Source organism: Carlito syrichta, unplaced genomic scaffold (genome assembly GCF_000164805.1).
Source record: "Carlito syrichta isolate Samal-C Ts95f unplaced genomic scaffold, Tarsius_syrichta-2.0.1 Scaffold309885, whole genome shotgun sequence".
Lineage (NCBI taxonomy): Eukaryota > Metazoa > Chordata > Mammalia > Primates > Tarsiidae > Carlito > Carlito syrichta.
This window is the reverse complement of record NW_007253981.1, coordinates 555,777-576,239: the sequence shown is the minus strand read 5'-3', so window position 1 is coordinate 576,239 and position 20,463 is coordinate 555,777. Positions and strand designations below refer to the sequence as shown.

Below are 20,463 nucleotides of genomic sequence, written 5' to 3'. Positions count from 1 at the left end.
GGGTAGCCAATGAGTTGTGACAGGCAGCTGGCCAGGGTCCACTCACCAGTCCTCACAACCACAGAGGCAGGGGCCCCATCCACACCAGCCACCTGGGCCCTCACATGTACTGTATACTCAGTATCTGGTTCCAGACCATCCAGCTCAGCTACCGTGGCCTCCCCAGAAACCAGCTGGGATTTCTCTGGGCCTGGAAGCAGGGAAGGAAGCAGCTCCAGGCTAGGCCAGACTCTGTCCCCCAGTGCGCCATCCAGATCCCCAAGAAACCTCTGGCTCCCATTCCACCCAAATCTGCCCCTCATCACCCTTCCAAACCCCTGGTGCCCACCATGGCTTGAGTGCCAGGAAATCCTGTATCCTGTGGCACCAGGAACCCTGGTCCAGGTAATAGTGACAGATGAGCTGCCAGCCTGAGTCACATGGACCGTCCTCACTGGACCCAGTGGATCTGGGGAGATAAGCAATGGGGAGTCTGATGAGGGAGACAAAAGGGGTCTGATGGGGGAGGTAGTAGGGGTCCTCTGATAAGGGAAGGCTATAGGAGTCTAACAGGAGTCAGAGATCTGATAGAGGAGGTAGTGAACAAGTCAGACACAGAAGGAGTGAGAGTTCTGACAGAGAGGACAGTGAGAATCTGCTATGGCAGCTGACAGGAATCTGAGTGACAAAAGGGACTGACAGAGAAAGGGTGGGGCTCTGAGGGAGGTTTTAGGAGGTTGTGAAGGGGATTTGACAAAGGAGAAAGTGTAAGCCTAAGAGGAGAGTTGGGGCCAGCAAAAAAGGTGATGGGTGTCTGAGGGATGAGGTGGTAGAAATCTGAGGGTGAAGACAGTGGGAGTCTTAGGGAAGAGGAGGGGACTCTGAAGAAGGGGTGGGCTTAAGAGGAGGCAACAGAGACTGAGGGGGAAGCGGGGTCTCTGAGGGAGGAAGCAGTGTGAATCTGAAGGGGGAGACTGAGTTCTGGGGGGAAGCAAGGGTCCACGAGGGGAGGCGGGGTTTTGAAGGGGCACTGGAGGCAGAGAGCTAAGGGACTGGGGTGGGCCCTGACCAGTTTGAGCCACGATGGCCACAGGGGGGCCCTCCTCTCTCCCTCGAAGTGCCGACACAGCCACCTGGTAGGAGGTTCCAGGCTGCAGCCCCACGATGTCTGTGGCAGTAGAGTCTGGGGACAATATCCGGCTGGACTCCGGACCTAGGATCAGAGGGAAAAGCTGGTATGGCTCCTGCCCATCCCCTGTGTCCCCCATATCCTGACTGTTCCCCTCAGCAATTCTTCCACACACCCCACACCACACTGACCACTGCCTGTCCTCCAGCTAATCCGAAATCCAGTGGCTCCAGGAACAGATCCCCAGGCCACCCTCACTCGCGTTGTATCTGATGCCACGACTTGCAGCCCTGGAACAGCAAGCGGGGTTTCCGGCTCTAGGAGTTAAAGACAGAGGATGGGATCAGGACTAGGACCAGAGTGAATCGGGCAGCAGTCCCCCACAAGCCTCCTGCAGCGCTCACCCCGGCGGATGGTGAGAATGCTGGCACCACCCTCACGGGGGCCCACTCGAGCAGACACCCGCACAGTGTAGCTGAGCCCAGTCCGAACATCATCCAGGTCAAAGGCTGTCTGACTCCCGGGAAGCACCAGGGTCCGCTCAACCCCTAAGGGAGAAGTCAGGGTAGAGAGGCAGGGGTCAGTAAGAGGCAGGGATGCGAGATGATGGCGGTCAGTGAAGGACAAGAATGTAGGATAATGGGTCATGGGGGATGCGAATGTGGGATGGTGGGGGTCAGTAAAAGATGGTATATGGCTGAAAGGGGTGAGTGAGATACAAGGACATGGGATGGAAGGAGCTACCAACAGATAGCAACACAGGATACCATGGGCCAGGGATGGATGGGTCATGATGATGTGGGTCAGTAGGATGGGAGGATGTCGGTGACAAGAGTCAGTGAACAGCAGTGCAAGCTGACAGCCTACAGGTAGACTTTGACATGGGATGGCAGAGATCAGTGCTGGATGGGGACATACAATGAGAGGTTAGTGTGGACAGTGGAGCTTGGGACTATGGAAAAGAGTGAAAGCCATGAACAGGGATGTTGGGCAGGGAGAGGAGACAGAACAGGTGATGAGATAGGCTAGGGTAGGATAGGGGCAGACAGACCCTGTGACAGTTCTGGGCTCAGTGCCATCTTGGGAGGTAGATGTACAAAGAGACAGGAGGAGACTAGAGGGACCCAGGAGTGGAAGGAGAGGGGCAAAGGTGCACTGCACTCAACCCCTGCAGGCTGGAACTTTAGTGTATGGGGGGGTGGGCTGGCTGCATCCAGCTCACCCTGGGTGCTGCGCACAGTGATGCGGTACTCAGTGGCACTGCGGACTGGGCTCCAGGACACGCGCACCCGCTGCCCAGGCAACTCGGTTGCTTGTAGGTCCGTCACAGGGCCCACAGGAAGCTCTGGCCCTGTTGGAGAGTATAGCATGAGAGGCAGCCTGGGCTCCTACACCTTCCTTACCTGCCCACCCCACAGGGCCCTCACCGGTGGGGACCACGGTTGCAGGGGTGGCCACCTCACGGCCCTCCAGCAGAGTATAGAGTGTGAGGCGATATTCAGTGCCTGGCTGCAGCCCATCCAACTGGTAGCGTGTCACATCAGAGGGCAACACCACCTTCTGTGGTGGCTCCAAGCCTGTGAGATGACAGGGTCAGGCCAGCTGAGGCCAAGCCCTGACCTCTGCCTATCCACCCCTGCTCCCTGCACTGACCACTCTCACGCCGCCACTCCAACCGGTAGCCACGGGCCTCAGGCACCAAGTTCCAGGAAAGGAGGATAGATGTGGGGCCCAGGATGACCGGGTGCAGGGTCTGCTCAACAGAGGTATCTGCCCAGAACACATGGGATGTCAGTGGCCTCTGTGTCCTGCCCTGCCTGCCAACCCCAGCCTGAAGAAAGTGCCCAGTCTTCTCACCAGTGCGGGCTGTCAGAGAAGTGGCAGTTCCCACACTATGGCCAAACAGGGTGCTCACAGTCACTTCATAGTCTGTGCCAGGCTCCAGGTCACGCAGCAACACTGACCCCTCTCCAGGACCTAGCTCTTGCTGCTGTGTGGCCCCACCTGCACAGGGAGCATAGAGGGGTCAGCAGGCCTTGTAGACTCAGGACTCTACAGTCTTGTCTGAGGTGCAGGGACTCCCCTCAGCCCAACCTCTCACTCACCACTCAGGATCCGCCATGTCACACGGTAGCCAGTGGCACCTGGCACACTCCGCCAGACCACCAGGAGGCTATGGGCTGTGGTGTTCTGGATGGTCAGCTCTGGGCCCTCCAAGGCAGCTGGGGGAAGGTCCCACCACAGATTAGTGGAGTCAGGAGTGGGGAGGGGTTACTGGGGTGGGTGGTTTGGTGAGTGGGGTCAGAGGTTGGCAGAATTGCTCACTGGTCCGAGCTGTCCCGCTCACAGCCTCCCCAACGCTGTTGGCGTAGAGGGCAACCACGGTCACTTGGTACTCAGTCAGTGGCCGGAGACCCTGAAGCCGCATGCTGGTCTCACCAGATGGGATGTTTACCTGTCGAGGGTCAGAGGTCACTTCATCTTGCCCAGCCAAGATCCCAGCCACCCACCTATTACTCATGACATCCTACCTCCTGCCGCTCACTTGACAATGGTTGTCCCAGCCCTGTCAGAGGAGTGTACTGGACCTTGTAGCCAGTCACAGGGCCACTGGCCGCTGTCCACTGTACTCTCAAGGATTGACTGCTTGGCTCAGACAGCACCAGGTCCCGTGGACCAGAGGTTGAGACATCAGCTGGGTATGGGGGAATCAAACAATCAGGCAGGAGGATCAGGGGTCAGCATTCAAGGTGCAGGGTTGGGGTCAGGGATCAGGAGCACACAGGGTGGAATCAGCACTCCCAGGTTGGGCCTGGGGTCGGAATACACAACGTGGGCAGGAACTCACGAGGCAGGGTCACAGGCACACCACCAGTGGTTGTACATACTCTCCGGGAAACAAGGGGCAATAGTGTCCTTAAGATGCTGAAGTCGTTGACAAAGAAGAAGAAATCACTTGTCGGCTGTGAGGCAATTCGCTTCAGCTCCTCGGGGTCAGCATTCTTGATCCCTAAGACCATGCCCAATCAGGACTCAGTTGCCCACATGCCCTCTGACTGGTCCCCACCCCAGCTCAGTACTCACCCACAGCAAACAGCTTGACTCCCTGCCCCTTCAGCCTTTGGGCAGCTGTATCCACTAGGTCCTGGGACTTCCCGTCTGTAATCAGGATACAGACCTGGGACAGGTGGGAATCAGATCAGAACTGCCTGGGATATTTAAATAAGAGGGCACCTTGGGAGGCATGGTTGGCTTAGGGATCACCTTGGGGACTCCAGGTCGTGCCAGCTGGGGCAGGAAGACACGGTCAGCCACATGGAGAATTGCAGCCCCTGTACGAGTGTTGCCCCCCTTGTAGCTGAGCTCACGTATGGTATGGATCACATCGCTCCCTGAGCCAAGCGCATCCAGGCCAAACTCTGTCCTATTGGGAGATAGGGGGTGGCAACAGGCTGGGGATCAGGACCTTTTCTGGCCTCAGCCTCTAGGGTGAGAATTGTGTATATCAGGTGGACTTGAGGGTTCTCTTGGTTCTGCGATTTTTGCCTCCCAATTCTGAAACCCCAAGTTAATAAATTCCCCAGGTGCTCCTTTGTATACCATTTGCAACTGGGCCTGGGCAGGCCTGAAGGAGCCCTTGGGATACACAGCCTAGAGGGACAGGATGTCTGGTTAATTAAATAATTACAGGAGGAAGGGCCCAGTTGTAGGAAGGTGGATGTTGGCCAGACAGACAGCCCTTCTGGTGAAAGACAAGGCTGAAGGGGTTAGGAAGCTAGACCACTGACAGCCCAACAAGCAGGGGCATCTGGGGTCTCTGTGGCGCCTCTGGTCTCCCACTTCCAGATCAGAAAACAGCCTCCCTGTTGTGGGCAGGGCACTAGCCTGGAGTGTTTCAGGGCGAAAGGGCTCTTCCTAGGGAATCCCTACCACTGTCACCCAGGGTGTCGCTGGGTTCTCAAAACCTGTTTGTGGAAGGACCTGGTCTGGGGTTTCTGGGCTCTCTGACCTGTCTGGGAAAGAGATCTTGGTGGGATCTCCTAGTCCCTAGTTCCCGGGACACTACTCACCGTGGGTCATCACTGTACTGCACAACGGCAAAGCGCACACCCTGTGCACTGGCTGCCCCAGAGAAAGGCAGCACCAGCCCCTCCAGGAAACTCCGCACTTCCCGGAAATTGCTGCGACCGATGGACGAGGAGCCGTCGAGTAGGAACACGATGTCAGCGGCGTAAAGGCGCGTGCAGGTCACTGGGGCCCAGAGGAGAGATCACGACCTCTTCTGGGAGCCCACCCAGCCCCCTCCCCACCTGTGGTCCCTAGGACTTGGGGGATGGGGTGGGGTCTGCTTATGCAAGCCCAGGCCAGGCAGTGTGGGTCGGGGGGCCTTGAATGGAGCCGCGGGGCGTCCCAGAGCAGGCTCCCGCAACCGCGAGGGTTAGGGCGCGCGGGGAGGAAGTCACGCACGAGTGTGGGTCTGGGACTGGCGTGAAGTCTCTAGGTGCCGGCGCGAAGTGTTAGAAAGCAAGGGACGCGGCGCGCATCCGGGGAACCAGAATTTGGGTCGGATCAGGACAGGAGGCGGTTTGGGGAACCCAGCGCTGATCGCCGAATTTGGGGAGTTCGAGGAGAGTTAGGAGGAATCCGCGCAGTTAGGAGAAATCCAGGGCGGGTCGTGGAGTTGGGGAGGTTTCGAGGCTCGAAGCCCGAGTGGAGTCGTGGGTGACAGGGTTCTTCCTAGCCGTGCCCACCTCTCTCCCTGTGCTGGGTCCACACTCCGGACGCCCCAGCCAGGATCCAGGCGCAGAGCACGGCCACCAGAAGCCGCAGCCTCATCCTAGGTGGTAGAAACGGTCAGCTAGGACCCCCGCTTCCATCCCTGGTCTCCCGCGAGCTTGGCGGGTCCGAGCCCAGCGCCCTTCCACCCCGAGTCCTGGTCTTGCCTGCACGTCCGCCTGCTCCTGCCGCCGCCGCTGCAGTCCCGCCGGCAGAGCGGAGAAAAGTCCCTGATCCCCGGGGGAGGAGCGGCAGGCGGGGACCCAGGCGCCCGCCCTCACCCACATCCCCGAGAGGTCGCCACCCCCACTACCCCTCCCCCTGTCAGATATGACGCACTGAAGTATAAAGCCCGTGTCCCCCGTGGTTTCTGGAAACCCCCTAGAAGCTTCTCCACAGGCAGATGCTAAGGAAGCGTCCCAATCCCATCCAGGGTCACAAGCCTTGGTTGCTTTAGGTCCATCGTGGCCAGTGAAATGACTACTGGAGGCTGAAATGTGGACAGGTTCCTGCAGACCAAGGAGGCAGCAACACAGTGTGGGGGAAGGGGGCTGCAGCTGAAGATGACTCACTCCAGAGCAGTGGGGGTGCCCAGACAAGCCCTCAGGCCCTGGGTCGCGCCACCGCCACCGGCCACTCCTGTGATTCAGCCAGCTCTCTGTCTGGTGGGCCTCCTGTGCCCCACCCCAATCCTCTTGACAGGCAGAGCAGCCTCCGGCAAATGAGGGACCAGGGACTCAGACTTGGGAAACCAAGGCCCCCTTGGTCTGGATCCAAGTAACTCACCGTGTCCTTCTTGGAGAGGTAAAGCCAAGAGGAGAGAGCCTATGTCATGCTCATGCAGAAGTCCCAGGGCACACCCCCTACCATGCCTTAAGCCCACCCCAGACAGATGCCATCCTGTTGTGCCTGCAGGGGGGGAGGGCTGTCCATATGTGGTGAGTGGGACCACCCACAGTGACAGCTCATCTCTCAGGAATCCACCCCCTCTTACCCACACCCCCACTGGTGAGCCTGTCCATGCCCCAGGCCAGATCCCCCTACCTACATATCCTCATTCTGGCCCATAGGTCTTCTCTTCATGGCGCCCCCTCCTACCCATCACCCCCGCAAGGCCCAGAGGCCACCCTGGGCCCCTCCCTCCTTTCCTCCCTACCCTCAGGGCCTGTAGCTTCCCCCCTCATACTGCCTCCACCTCACCCCTCTCCACTTAACCAGGCTGACTTCCTACCCCTCTCCCCCAGTTGGCTTCTGTGACTGTGGACAGTCCCCCAACACACACCTCCATGTCAAGGCCACCGTCCCAAGGAGGTGAGTCTTTGTAGACACATATCTCTTCCTTAGGTGAGTGACACCAAGGCAAAGCAGCACCTCCAAGAAGAGCAGGCCCCCATTTTGGGGCCTGCCCATTTTTTCCTGCCAGTCCTGGATAACGCTGGGTAGTCCAGAAAGCACATCTATGCTCACCATGGCCACTGGGCCCCTTCCAATTTGCCTGCAGCCTTCCCTGAGACCTATGGGCTGAATGGGGAAATACAAGAACAGCCCTTCTGTTAAATGTCTCCCCTGGACTCCTCCACGGCCTGAGGACTCTAGGAGGGCCAGAGCTGGGGGCAGCGAGGATCATGCTGCTTCCCTATTGCCCAGAAAGGCTGGAGTTACCCCTTATTACTGACTCTCCCCTCCCCAACTATCCTGGGACACGCCACTGTGACCCCATGGGGCCTAGGACATTTTTCCAGGGTAAGGGTCTGTCTCCTCAGTCATGTCTCAGAACCCACTCCACTCCTGCAAGGTATGCTCCAGGTGAGGGCAGCAGAGAACAGACATGCTCATCAAAGAGGCAGCCCTTGGCTCCTAATATGGTCGCCTCCTCCTGTGCAACAAGGGTGGGTGAGAGCAGCGCAGAGCGGGCACATACAGTGTGGACATACATGCACATGTGTGTCCAACCTTTAGGGAGACAGGAGACCCAGCTGAGGTGGGTGTTTGGGCCAACCTCATCAGAACTAAAGTGCTCCCCAAAGAAAAGAAGGGCTGCTGTGAAGGAATCTCTCAAAGGGTACTAGGAGACACTGTTGGGAAGTTGGAATGAGTTCATATCTGGAACTCTCATGAGGCTCATGAGTAGCAGTGAGGCCATCTGAGGCCCTGGTTGTGGTCTTCTGCCAGGCACACAGCCCAGGGCACAGCCTGAGACCAGCGCCTACTTGCAACTCCCTCCATTAGGGCAGTGGGAGCCCTGGAGCTCATCCTTCCCCCTCCCATGCTTCCCTTAACATTTCTTTCCCTAGCTTTAGTCACCACCTCTGCCTGATGGCACCGTGTTTGCCTCCAACCAGGGCCCCACACACCCTACAGTATCCTAGACACCTCCTAACTCCTCCCCAGGACCATGGCATGTTATCCTCCTCCAACCCACTCCCTCCTGGGGTCCCCCAGCCCTGCTGGGAATGCAGGTCTGCTTGTATCCCCTGCAGCCAGCTCCAGCTCTCCATGGCCATGGTCTCTGCTCTGCCACAGCAGTTTGCCAGGACAGACCCAGATATGCAGCCTAAGTATCCCTGTGCTAAATCTCAGCTCTAACTACATCACTTCTCTTGGCAGTAATTCCCAAGGCACCTACCCAACATGCCTCCAGGGTAAAGAACCAATTCCCTGGTTTGGAAGGCAAGGTCCCCCAGGACCAGATCACTCCACTCCTAGCAGCTCAACATGCCCTGTGTGTCCAGCACAACTGCAGCCTCTGAGAGTCAGGCATGGACTTAGAAGTCAAGCCCCAGCCTCCAGGAGCTCAAACTCAGGCAATAAGATTGGCACTTGTTCCCGTCTGTGTGCTTATCTCCATGAGCACACAATTAGGTCATTAGGGCTCTTCACTATCCAGCAGCTTCTCTCTAACAGGTCACAAAGTAGAATGGTCTGCAAGCACCCCGATCATGGGCTGTAGAAGGTTCCTGACAGATGTCTCCTAATTGACAACTTGAGGCAGTAAATGGTGAAAGGCACTAGGGTAGGGGTGACACAGCAGTTGTTTCGGCTACTTCTGGCCTAGGATGCTGACGGACTTTTGAATAGCTCTCTTCTGAACAACCTTGTTTAGACCAGAACTGTCTGTTCAAGACTGTCAGACAGCAACTTCTTTGAAGGAGAATTGGGCCCCTCACTTTCATCTCCCCCCTGGGGTTCCAGAGATCCTGTGGAAGAATTGGGAGGTACATGAGGAGGGGCCTCCTGCCCACCTGCCTCGGGGACCAAGATCCAAAGAGGTACCAGTGGGACTAGGCAGCTGAGAGCTCCACCAGGTCCTGGCAGCCTCAGAAAGATGGGGAGGGGATTGTCAGGCCAGCAGCTCAGGACTTGCCTGGGACAAATCTAGCAGAGGGAGGGGGCTCGGGCCCCACTGAGCTCAGGGCTATTCTTGGAGCCTGAGTCAGCGGAGGCAAAGGATTCTTGCCTGGCCTGTCCAGGCAGCAAATTAGAAACCAAATGGGAACACTGCCCTAGGCTACCCTCCTCCCAGAATCCAGAATAAACACACCAAGGAGGCACCCTCAGGGATAGGACAGCCCTTGACTCCTCCTGGCCCATCCCAACAGATCAGGGACCATTAGAGGGCAACTCTGCAGAGGGTTGACAGTGGGATTTTCCCACCTGAGTCCCCAGGGTTTCCAGGCTGGGACTCCTATCAGGGCCAAGACTAGGTTTGCAGTTCCTATGGACTCCCACGTTCCACTGTTTGGCCAAGTCAACTGAGGAATGTCCTCCATGTGGCTGAGTGGAAACATCTGGATGCAGCTCCTGCAGGCATCAAAGGCTTCCGGTCTCTTTGCTACAGCCCACACGCTTGCCCCTGGCTTAGGACACATCAATCTGTGGGAAGGCAGAAGGACCCAGAGAAATGCAGAAGTGGAGGGAAGTCCTCGCTCCCCATCTACTGCCAATGGACTCCAAGCCAATGCCAAAAGAGGGACAACACAATCTCAACAGAAGACTTTATTACTGGTGGTAATCTGTGGCACGGGTTTGAGCAGCTGGAGTGGTATGTTTGTCGTGGTGATGGGGAACCATGAGCCCTGGCTCCGCCCTCTTGCTTACACAGGCTTCCTGCCTAGAAGCGCAGCCAGAACATGCCACTACGGATCCGGTTGTAGTCTGGGAGCTGCTCGATGGGGCCTGTGGGGATAGGGTGGAGCAACAGGGTGGGGTACCTGGCCTGCACAGGGACACCTGGCCCTGTGCCGCACCCAGCTTGGAGCTGCTGCCCAGAGCAGCACAAGGCAGGCTTTGAGTAGAAACAGGGAAGACAACATTCCCCCAGGGGTGCTGAGCCTGTCCCTTCATGCTCTGGCCCTTGGAGCCCCACCCCACACACAGAGGTGCCCGTTACCTGGCGGGTGTGTGGTATTGATGGAGGCATCTTGGCAGGAAGTCAGGGAGCTGCTGGGACAGGTTTTCTGAGCAAGAACTCCCTGGCAGCCAGACTACTGGGGAGAGCCTCTTGGGGGCCTTAACTTGCTGCTCTCAGTGTAGGATGGGATGTGGGGGAGTAGGGGTACAAGGCGCAGTTAAGATAATGGCCCAAGGACCTTCTAGGCCACTCACCCAATCCAGCCACTGCTGGACACTGGTCATAGAAGTACTTGGAGCAGACCTCACGTACCACACTGGCATCTACCTCCTGCAGGGGGAAGCAGAAAGCACACTGACTGACAGGTACCTGGGCACCACCTCAGCCAGTCAACATTATCCAGCTGACCAAGATATCCCACATGTACTGTGGAATTGTCCCCCATCCCAAAGGGGAAAGGCAGCAGGGATCTCCCTGTTGTAGACTCCCATGGCCCCCGTCCACTCCCACAACCATCAGTGTCTCTGCCCTGCATGCCGATGATGCCAGCCCTGTGGGCTACAGCTGCCTCAGACACCAGGGACGCCTATAGTAGAGGTCTCTGCTCTGTCAGGCCCCAACTCTCCAGTCCCCCCAGGAGTCTGCCAGGCCAAGACTCCAGAATCCTTCCCAGGAGCCCATATTACCGCAATCCGGCTTTCCCACTCGGTCAGGGGGATGCGGCGGCCATAGGTCAAGAGGCTGCGTCCAATGTCCTCGCAAATAGGAGTAGTGCCTTAGAGGATGGGAGAAGACTTAAGAGGTCTGCCCACTCTAACCCTGGACCCACAGGTACACAACCAACCTCTAGCCTCAGGTTAACAAGGACCTTGCTGACCCAGAGCACAGCCCCCTCTTCCACAACCACCTGTTACTGTAGTGATAGGCTACTGACCTGGCCCACCCCCACCTGCATGTCTAGGGATGGGGTGGTGGGGTATGGTGTGGTCTTCAAGGTTTTCCTTTCCAATCCTGGTTAGGAATGGTGGCCACACTGGGACTGTCATTGCCAGGATGCACTCTATCCCTCCCCACAGGGCTGCAGGACTCACCATCCAGATGAGACACTAGGGCATTTCTGAGGATGTTTTTGCCCCGGGTCACCTCACTCTCCGTGGCACTGGTGCACAGGCGCATCCTAAAGTGAGGAGAGGTAGTGGTGTTCATTCTGAGAGACAGCGTGTTGTCTCTAGCCTCCTGCTATCCTAGTCAAAGGCCCCTAATCCAGCCAGTACTACTGGGCTGGCACTCACCACTGGCCTTGCAGAAAGAACATCATGTCATCGATGCTCATTCGATCACAGACAAAGTGTGCGCCTAGCAACCCAGTCTCTGCATAGCAAATGTTGAAGGTCTGGAAACTCTGGCACAGCTTGTTGGCGACGGCAACAGAAGCCAGTGGGCTAGACAGGTGCTGCCAGGGTAAAAGGTAGTCAGCACCAACCCTCTTGCTGCAGTCCATACCCTGATCCTCACAGCAAGAGAGCACAAAGCCCCAGCACCAGCTCTTCTCTGAAGGCATGGTCCCATGCTCACTCCTGGCACTCACCACGCCACCACCATAAGTGCAGTCATAGTGGCCGATGATGGCATTGGCTACTTGAAGGGCCACATTGTCTGGGTTGGCCCAGCCAGGACCCTCTACTGCAATGGCCACATGGGCCAAAGGCAGGGCATCGTCACGGTGGCGGATCTGAAACAATAAGTAAGGCTGAGAGGCAGCCAGAGTGGCTGGTGAACAGAAAGGGTGGCAGGTATGGGTGTAGTGTGAGCATGCATGCGAACATGTGTGCCTGTGAAGCAGCAGCCACAGGAACCCTTCCCAACTCCTGAGGCGTCTCTGGAGTCAGCAAGATAACCATGCACACGAGGGTGCTCCCAGAGGTTTCCAGCTGAGAGTATAACCCCTGCCCGCCAAGCAGCGCACCTCACTGCCAGTGAAGCGGCACGGAGTAAGACTGGGCACAGCATCCTCTGCGTACGTCCCAGAGACACTGCCAAAGTGCTTCTGAGCAAGGTCTAACAACTGCCGGTGCTCCACTCCTGCTGAGACAGACAGCAGTTACTGGCCAGCCAGGGTCCAAGGCACATGGTAGGGGGAATCATGAACAAGCAGAGGACCTGTCTAAGTAGGAGATACCAGAAGGAAGACACAACATCAGGGAAGGGAGAGGGAGAGAAAAAAGGATCTGCCACAGACAGACCCTGCCCCAAGGGTAGGATAGGTGCCGCAAGACCCAGCTCCCATGGGCTCAGTCCCATGAGAGAAGCAGCATCCTGAGCTTCAACATGAGTTGCCATGTGACACAAATATTGATTCTCACCCTTTAAGAAGCAAAACCACCTATACCCAGGATAAGACTGGTGCTCCTCAAGACCTGCCTTATCCCTCTAGCCCTACTTCAAGTAACGTGACTGTTGGCCCTGTGAGAGGAGGGAGGCAAGTGAGAGGACACAAAGAGGTGCTACTGCAGGGTTGTAATTAGCTCTGGGGCACCCTGAGAGCTGGGGACATTTACAAGTAATGTTATAAATGCAAGCCCTCAGGACCCCCTGCTGGACTTTGCCTCCTCATCTCCACAAGAGGCCTTCTATGGCACCTCAACTGGTGAGCGCTATGGCAGTGCCTACCCCAGAGAGACAGCCAGTTGTCTTGGCCTTTTATTCCTTCCTCCCATGAACTCAAGTCCTGCTAGGGCTCAACAGTCTCACGTGTCAGTAGCTCATAATCCTCTTCCCCCAGGTTCTCTGACTCCAAAGTCCCCATCATGCTCTCCTGATCAGTCTTCTTCACACACCCAGTTGCAAAGGTCATAAGTTGGAAGCATCCTTGACCCCACTATCCTACTCATGTCCAGACCTTTTTTAGGTTTCCATCTAAAAAATCACCTTGAGTCCATCCATTTCCTTCCCTCACTCCTGCCATTGCTCTCTAAGTACCTGCATAGACCATCCCTTATCAGCCTTTCACTCTGGCACCACACAGCAGCAGAGCAAACCTTAAAACACATCAGAAGCCGGGCTCGGTGGCTCAGCCTGTAATCCCGGGCCTTTGGGAGGCTGAGGTGAGTGGATTGCCTGAGCCTGCGGGTTCGAGACCCGCCTGGGCAGCGAGACCTCATCTCTACAATAAATCAAAAAATCAGCTGGGCGTGGTAGTGCGCGCCTGTAATTCCGGCTACTTGGAAGGCTGAGGTGGAAGGATCGCCAGAGCCCAGCAGGTCAAGGCTGCGGTGGCCGGGAGCGGCCACTGCACTCCAGTCTGGGCGACAGAATGAGACTCCAACTCAAAAAAAAAAACACATCAGACAATGACACTGCCCTTCCCCTCTGCTCAGGTTCCACACACCCACCTAAGCTTCTGTTCAAACGACATGTGCTTTAAAAAGCTTCCCCCTTCCAGCCTACAATTCTGAGCCCCCCATTAAATCTCGTCTACTAGTCCATGCCTTTCTTTCAAGGCACTTCCTGGTCCATCATCAAATGTGCATCACTGCACATCCTATGTCTGGCTCACCCAACAGTATTGTCACAAGAAACAAGCCCAGGGGCTTGTATCCCCTACCAGTCCACAAACTAAGTACCCTAGGACCAGGCAGGGCTGAAAAGACCTAAAACCTGTAAAAGGGAGAGTGTCCCTGTGTGGCCAGTCCCAGAAGTCACAGCAGGCCAGAATCCTATGCAACTTTAGAGAGTATAGGAGAAAGGTCACTTCCTTCAAGGGCAGGGTGGGAACAGGGTCCTCTGGGGTAGATGGTCCCCTATGGTCAGAACCAGGAGACCAAGGATCTGATAACCAAGGCCAGTGCCCACTCACCCAGGGCTTCAATAACTGATCGCTCACCTCCAGCTGCTGCCAGCACCATGCGAGGGGCCTTGTAATGCCTGCTGAGGTACTCAGTCAAGTCTGCACGAGACAGCTTCCTATAAGACATAAAGCCAATGCATTAATGCCTCTCCCAAACTAGAGTGAGATGGGTCACATAGATGGGGCTGAGAAGGCAGAGCAGGAGAGTATGGTTTATCTGAAGAGCAGGTCCCAGCACACTTCTTGAGCCCCTTCCCCTGTCTCTGCCACAGACCTCTCCAGGGCCCAGAAAGCAGTCTTCATCTGGCCCTGGCTTATGTCTGACCTCAGGACAGGCTCACAGGCCTCTCTAAAGAGTTACCCTCTTCAGAGCTGATGTTATGGGACTCTCAAGGGGCACCATCAGGCCGGGCACAGTGGCTCATGCCTGTAATCCCAGCACTTTGGGAGGCCAAGGTAGGAGGATTGAGCCTGGGAGTTTGAGACCAGCCTAGGCAACATAGCAAGGCCTCGTCTCTATAAAGAAATAAAAAAAATTAGCCAGGCATGGTGGCATGTACCTGTAGTCCCAGCTACTCAGGAGGCTGAGACAAGATCACTTGAGTCCAGGAGCTCGAGGCTGCAATTAGACATGATCATGCCACTGCACTCCAGCCTGGGTGACAGAGTGAGACCCTAACTCAAAAAAGGGGTGGCAGCATCACAGCTCTTGCAACCTATCCCCACCAGGTGACAAGAGGTCACACAGATGGCATACCCAGATACTCTCTTCCTTAAAGTGCCAGGACACACATAGAAACATTCTAAAACAAAACCCAAAATTCAAGTGAAGCCCACAAAGTCATTCAAAAAGACTCACAGGGACGACATGCCAATACAGAAATAATCTCCAATTACGTGATTTTAGACAACACAGGCAGCCAGCCAACTAAAAACATGACCAATAAGGGTTCTGGCCCGGCCAGAATGGGGCACACATTCCACCACAATCCCAGTCAACTCTCACCTGACATTCTCACTGGGCCCTTCCACAGCCTGGGCTAGAGGTGTGCCCTGGAATGCTGTGGCATGCAGGTAGTCAAATACCACGTCCCGCATAGACGCATCATTCTCCTGCATCTCCCGCAGAATCACATCACGTTCCTTCTCAATCTGTGAGTCTTCCAGGCTACAGTTCTGCACAATGTCAGCCAGGAGCTCCACAGCTAGATGCAAGGAGGAACTGTTTAAGTGTCAGGTTGGCAACAGAAAACCAAAGACACCACAAAACTCCTGGGCCTGGTATCTCCTGCTGTCCACCCCAAGTTGCCCTGCTGCAAGGCCATTCCCTAAGGGTAATCACTTCTGTGGCCAGGCCAGGGGCTCCTGGGAGCCTATCCTCAGCTATCCTGGTGTCCTAACCCTCTGTCCCTGGACCCTTCCTCTACCTTTCGGCAGATCCTTGGACAGTGCCTTGATGTAGTAAGCTGTGTGCTCCCGGGTGCTGTAGGCATTAAGATGGGCCCCCATGCTCTCCACCTCCTTCTCCAGGGCACTACCAGGCCGATTTTTTGTTCCCTGGAACCAAACATTAACAGGACCAATCAGGAGGCCTATCCTCACAGGTTAAAGACCCTGGGTGCTCACCAAGCACTAAGCAAGCCTTGAGTTAATGGAGGCCACAGTATCGTGGGCCAACAGAATAGTGACAGCCAGGCCAGGATAGAAGGGCACAGCCAGAGCAAGTGTTGCCTGAAGTCCAGAGTGCCTATATCAGCTTACCAATGATTGACAAGTATCCCCCACTGTCAGGTAAGCCCACATCTGCATTCAAGTGACGTAATCCACTTTCCCCATGCCATTCATGACTATGTGTGTATGTGCTAGTGACCACCTCTGTGGGATCTAACACTAGTCACATGTGCATAGGGCAGTGGTGCTGTCTCCAGGCATGCACACAAGTATGCATATGCATGTTAAGATCTGTATACACATCTGTGACACTGCAGCTGGCTGGGCTGCCCGTTCTGGCTTTATACTTCCATCCACCCCACAGCCCCTTCTCCATTTTTTTCATTCATTTAAAAAACATGGATCTCTACTTTATAATCAAGAGATGCCCAGGTATTCCACCAGAGCAAGACATTTCACCAACAAGCACGCATGCCTATGTCTGTGGATTTGTTACAACGCAAATGCATATCTATGTGTGTTTCACAAGTCCACGCGTATGCATGCACACAGCACAGGCCTGGCTTCTCTGGTGTAAAGTGGGGCTTCTATGGCTCCCTGGGCCTCATGCAGGGGCTCATCAGATAAGCACTCACTCAGGACAGGTTGAGCTCTATGTGACTCCTTTCAGAAAGGCCAATCAGAGATCACCCCCCCAATGAAGACCCATAATCAGGAGCCTAATTTTTCTGACCTTCATCCTCAGGAGAGACAACAGGTAGCCCCAAGCCCAGGGGAGACACAGACTTTAAGAGCCTCACCTTGAAAGCCAGATGCTCCACAAAGTAGCCTGCTCCATTGTTCTTCTGAGACTCAAAACGGCTGCCAACGTCAATCCACACCCCCACCTAGACAAGAAGCCACCAATAAAGGCAACAAATAAACCACTCCCCACTCCTCCCCCATTCTCCACCCTGAGAGACCCAGTAGAGCGGAGGCTCAAGGGCCCCAGGGTAGGAAAAACTGCCCCAGCAGGACCACTGTGCTTGGAGGCATCACTTGGAGATGCCCCTGTGCTGGAGAACACGTGGCCAGCCAAATGACTAGTTACACTTCATCACCTCTCCTTTCTGAACGGTTGTCAAGGACACCCAGGGGCACTTCTAACTGTCTCACTATCATAGAAAATGCTTAAGTTCAGTCTCACTTTTCAGTCAATTCCGTTTCCTTTGGCATGCAAACGACAGTTTACTTTCTCCTTTCTAAAAAGTATGTGTTGCCTTTGTTCTGGTGATGACTTAATCTTTTTATCATTAAGGAATGAAACTACTGGTTTAGACACTGTATATGTTATCATATTAAGGAAGTATATTTCCATTAAGCCCTTTAAAAATTTTTTTTATTTTTATAATTTTTATTTATTTATTTTTTGAGTTGGAGTTTCACTCTGTCATCCAGGCTAGAGTGCAGTGGCACACTCACGGCCACTGCAGCCTTGACCTGCTGGGCTCAGGCAATCCTTCCAACTCAGCCTTCCAAGTAGCTAGTAACTACAGACACACGCCACCATGCCCGGTTTATTTTTTGATTTATTGTAGAGTATTTTTTATTTTTTGAGTGAGTCTCACTCTGTCACCCAGGCTGAAGTGCAGTTACATGCTCACAGCCACCATATCCTCCACCTGTTGGGCTTAGGCAATCCTTCTGTCGCAGTCTTCCAAACAGCTGAAACTACAGGCATGCACCACTATGCCCAGCTAATTTTGCTTAGTTTATTGTAGAGACGAGGTCTCACCAAGTTACCCAGGCTGGTCTTAAGCCCCTGGGCTCAGACATCCTTTTGTCTCCGCCTTCCCAAAGTGCTGGGATTATAAGTACAAGCCACCATGCATAGCTAAAAAATTTTTTTTTCTTTTTTTGAGTCAGAGTCTCACTCTGTCACCCAGGTTGGAGTTGCAGTGGCTGTGAGATGAGGTCTCACCAAGTGGTCCAGGCTGGTCTCGAACCCACAGGCTCAGGCAATCCTCTCACCTCAGCCTCCCAAAGTGCTGGGAATATAGGCATGAGTCACCATGCCAAATGATTTTATTGGCACACTTTCAGTTTTCCAGGAACAAACAATGTCCTATGATATAAGTTGTTACTAAACACAGGAAAAAGTGGTGGGTAACTTCCTTGTTATATAGTACCTGTTTAAACTAACCCAAAGCCCAGTGGGTCAAGGCTGCGGTAGCTGTAAGTGTGCCACTGTACTCCAGCCTGGACAACAGAGACTAAGACTCAAAAAAAAAAATGATAATAATCCACAGTACCCTTGACTAAAATTGACAAGATTCTTTCTCTGGCACTGGAGCACAGAGGTGCTTCTTAGAATCTCGGGCATCTTAGAGTCTATGAAAGACCACATTCTCTACTGAGCTTTCTTAACAGGCTTTGGGTTAGTTTAAACAGGTACCATATAACAAGGAAGTTACCCACCACCTTTTCCTGTGTTTAGTAACAACTTATATCATAGGACATTGTTTGTTCCTGGAAAACTGAAAGTGTGACAATAAAATCATTTGGCCAGCTGGGCTTGGTGGCTCAGCCTGTAATCCCGAGCCTTTGGGAGGCTGAGGTGAGTGGATTGCCTGAGCCCGTGGGTTCGAGACCAGCCTGGGCAACTTGGCGAGATCTCATCTCTACAATAAATCAAAAAATTAGTTGGGTATGGTGTACTTGCCTGCAGTTCCAGCTACTGGGAAGGCTGAAGTGGAAGGATTGCCTGAGCCCAGCAGGTCGAGGCTGTGGTGGTGTGAGCGTGCCAATATGCTCCAGTCTGGGTGACAGAGTGAAGTTCCAACTCAAAAAAAAAAAAACCACTTGGCCCTGAAGCTGCAGGAGGGGGCTAAAGAGAGGAGGAGAAACTTATTTCTTGGGAATCTTCTCATCTATTCTTTTCTTTTTTTTTTTTTTTGAGTTGGAGTCTCACTGTTACCCAAGTTGGAGTCCATTAGCACACTCACAGCCACTGCAGCCTTGACCTACTGGGCTCAGGCAACCCTTCCGCCTTAGCCTTCCAAGTAGCTGGAACTACAGGCACGTGCCACCATGCCCAGCTAATTTTTTTTAATTTTTGTTGTAGAGATGAGGTCTCACCAAGTTGCCCAAGCTGGTCTCAAACCCATGGGTTCAAGCAATCCTCTCATCTCGGCCTCCCAAAGTGCTGGGATTATAGGCGTGAGCCACTGCGCCCAGCCATATATCTATTCTTGAATCAAGAGTTCTATTCTTAAGTCAATTTTGATAATTTATATTTTTTGGAAAACCATTCATTTAACTGCAATCTTGGAAAGCACTTCTTCTGAAAGTGCATAATAATCTCCTGGTCTAGTATGGTGATTATGACCTTGGATAGTAAGGCTGACAGACCTCGACCCTTGCAAGTCACTCAATATCTCTGAATCGTATTTTCCTCATTATAAAATGGAGATATGATCACTTCAAAAAGCTGGAAATGAATGTGGCCGTCTACTTGGAAGGCACCATATGCGAAATGAATGTTGGATAGCGAAGACTATAGTGAAGACTGATCCATGATGCCAAGGTGTAGGTGAGATGGGGAATGGGGACAACCCGAGGCGAGTGAGCCTGAGTTTGAACCCAAACCACAGACATGAATACTAGGATCCAAGGTCACACCCGACCTGGGTAAAGATGGCAGGCCCAATGTGGAGGCCCCTTCTTTAACGGCGCCCTCCACTCACCGTGCAGGTGGGCTGGGAAGACTGCTCCGAGGCCACACGCACGCCGTTGTCCAGCAGGCTAACCTGAGTCTCCGGCATGAATTGGAGGGCCTCGGCGAAAGTTGCCGTACTCAAGGCAGGTCTCCTCATCAAGGCCCGCTGGGGAGGGGACGGCCGTGATTAAGGACAGGGTTAAGGGATCGCTCCCCACCGCCCAGGGCCGCAGTGAGACCCCCATCCCCGCCTCCATTCCAGCGACAAGACGCCATCCCCGCCCTCAGGCGTGACCTTCCCAAGGCCCTAGCCTCGCGTCCTCCCCACCTCAACCTGCCCCCGCTAATGGCCTGCATCCAGTCCGCGTCCAGAAGTTCTGCGCCCTCCGCCTGGCGCCATGCAGCCCCTCACTCTCACTGCCGCCTCACCGAGCGACTGGTGCGCAGCAGCACTTGTGCCCCGGCGCTGGCGACCCGGCAAACCACGGACGCCGCCATCTTCCCCGTTCCTAGCTGAGCTAACGTGCGCCGCGCATGCGTAGAGTGGGCGAGATGGCGCTCGAGGCGCAGGCGCAATACCGCAGACCTGACACTCAACCGCCCCCTAGCGGGAGCGGGGACTATTTACCGTGTTGCTGCCTGGTTCTGCCTGGGCTTTCTCTGATCCCTGGCAGTCCATCCAGCTGTCAGCAGCCAGAGCAGGCCTCCCTGCCCTCCAGGCCATCTTCCCCTTCTACACGTGGAGGACATAGCGCCCTGTTTCTCATTAACCTTAGTCGCCCAGGATCCACTACATACTAGCAGCAGCGGCCTGGCGGGGAGAGGGCACAGTACAGTCCGAGCCTAGGGGCTGAAACACCAGCCTGGAATCCTGGGACTGTGAAGCAGCTGCTGAAAGACACAATTTTCTCTTTAGAAGAGTGAAGTAAGGCTGGGCGTGGTGGCTCACGCCTATAATCCCAGCACTTTGGGAGGCCGAGGTGAGAGGATTGCCTGAGCCCACGGGTTCGAGA

General features: G+C 54.8%; 2 protein-coding genes across 3 annotated transcripts in view; both read right to left on the bottom strand.

Moving 5' to 3' along the window:
* The window catches only part of COL7A1 (collagen type VII alpha 1 chain), a 31,698-nt gene extending 25,615 nt beyond the window's left edge, over positions 1–6,083 (bottom strand). Inside the window, exons 1-18 of the mRNA XM_008068174.2 lie at positions 6,052–6,083; positions 5,860–5,945; positions 5,179–5,359; positions 4,373–4,532; positions 4,193–4,286; positions 3,957–4,118; positions 3,640–3,803; positions 3,434–3,563; positions 3,214–3,330; positions 2,966–3,112; positions 2,762–2,878; positions 2,536–2,685; positions 2,331–2,459; positions 1,513–1,656; positions 1,300–1,425; positions 1,049–1,192; positions 329–448; positions 47–190 (exon numbers count right to left, since the gene is read on the bottom strand). Of these exons, the coding sequence (XP_008066365.1) occupies positions 47–190; positions 329–448; positions 1,049–1,192; positions 1,300–1,425; positions 1,513–1,656; positions 2,331–2,459; positions 2,536–2,685; positions 2,762–2,878; positions 2,966–3,112; positions 3,214–3,330; positions 3,434–3,563; positions 3,640–3,803; positions 3,957–4,118; positions 4,193–4,286; positions 4,373–4,532; positions 5,179–5,359; positions 5,860–5,944 (2,314 nt within the window). The 5' untranslated portion in view covers position 5,945; positions 6,052–6,083. The remainder of the gene's footprint in view (positions 1–46; positions 191–328; positions 449–1,048; positions 1,193–1,299; positions 1,426–1,512; positions 1,657–2,330; positions 2,460–2,535; positions 2,686–2,761; positions 2,879–2,965; positions 3,113–3,213; positions 3,331–3,433; positions 3,564–3,639; positions 3,804–3,956; positions 4,119–4,192; positions 4,287–4,372; positions 4,533–5,178; positions 5,360–5,859; positions 5,946–6,051) is intronic.
* A 3,782-nt stretch (positions 6,084–9,865) lies between these two features.
* On the bottom strand, positions 9,866–19,984 carry LOC103270632 (cytochrome b-c1 complex subunit 1, mitochondrial). 2 transcript variants are annotated; one of them, XM_008068173.2, is made up of 13 exons: positions 19,880–19,984; positions 19,479–19,616; positions 16,554–16,640; positions 15,510–15,639; positions 15,089–15,287; positions 14,119–14,198; positions 12,202–12,317; positions 11,824–11,967; positions 11,528–11,688; positions 11,327–11,412; positions 10,922–11,010; positions 10,490–10,565; positions 9,866–10,060 (listed from the first exon to the last, which is right to left on the bottom strand). In XM_008068173.2, exons 1-13 carry the CDS (start codon positions 19,946–19,948, stop codon positions 9,996–9,998), a joined length of 1,440 nt encoding a protein of 479 aa, XP_008066364.1. In that variant the 5' UTR covers positions 19,949–19,984; the 3' UTR covers positions 9,866–9,995. The 2 variants fall into 2 exon arrangements, with proteins under 2 accessions (XP_008066364.1, XP_008066363.1); XM_008068172.2 differs by having other exon boundaries at positions 11,528–11,967.
* Positions 19,985–20,463: the final 479 nt, after the last annotated feature.

Bases quoted from the DNA above. Each gene is read 5' to 3' on its own strand.
- LOC103270632 (XM_008068172.2), bottom strand. From the start codon at position 19,948: ATGGCGGCGTCCGTGGTTTGCCGGGTCGCCAGCGCCGGGGCACAAGTG. The intron at 15,640-16,553 runs GTGAGGCTCTTA...GTTTGGTTCCAG, and splicing joins TGGAGCATCTGGCTTTCAAG to GGAACAAAAAATCGGCCTGG. The intron at 10,061-10,489 runs GTGAGTGGCCTA...CTATCCCCACAG, and splicing joins TCCAGCAGTGGCTGGATTGG to GCCCCATCGAGCAGCTCCCA.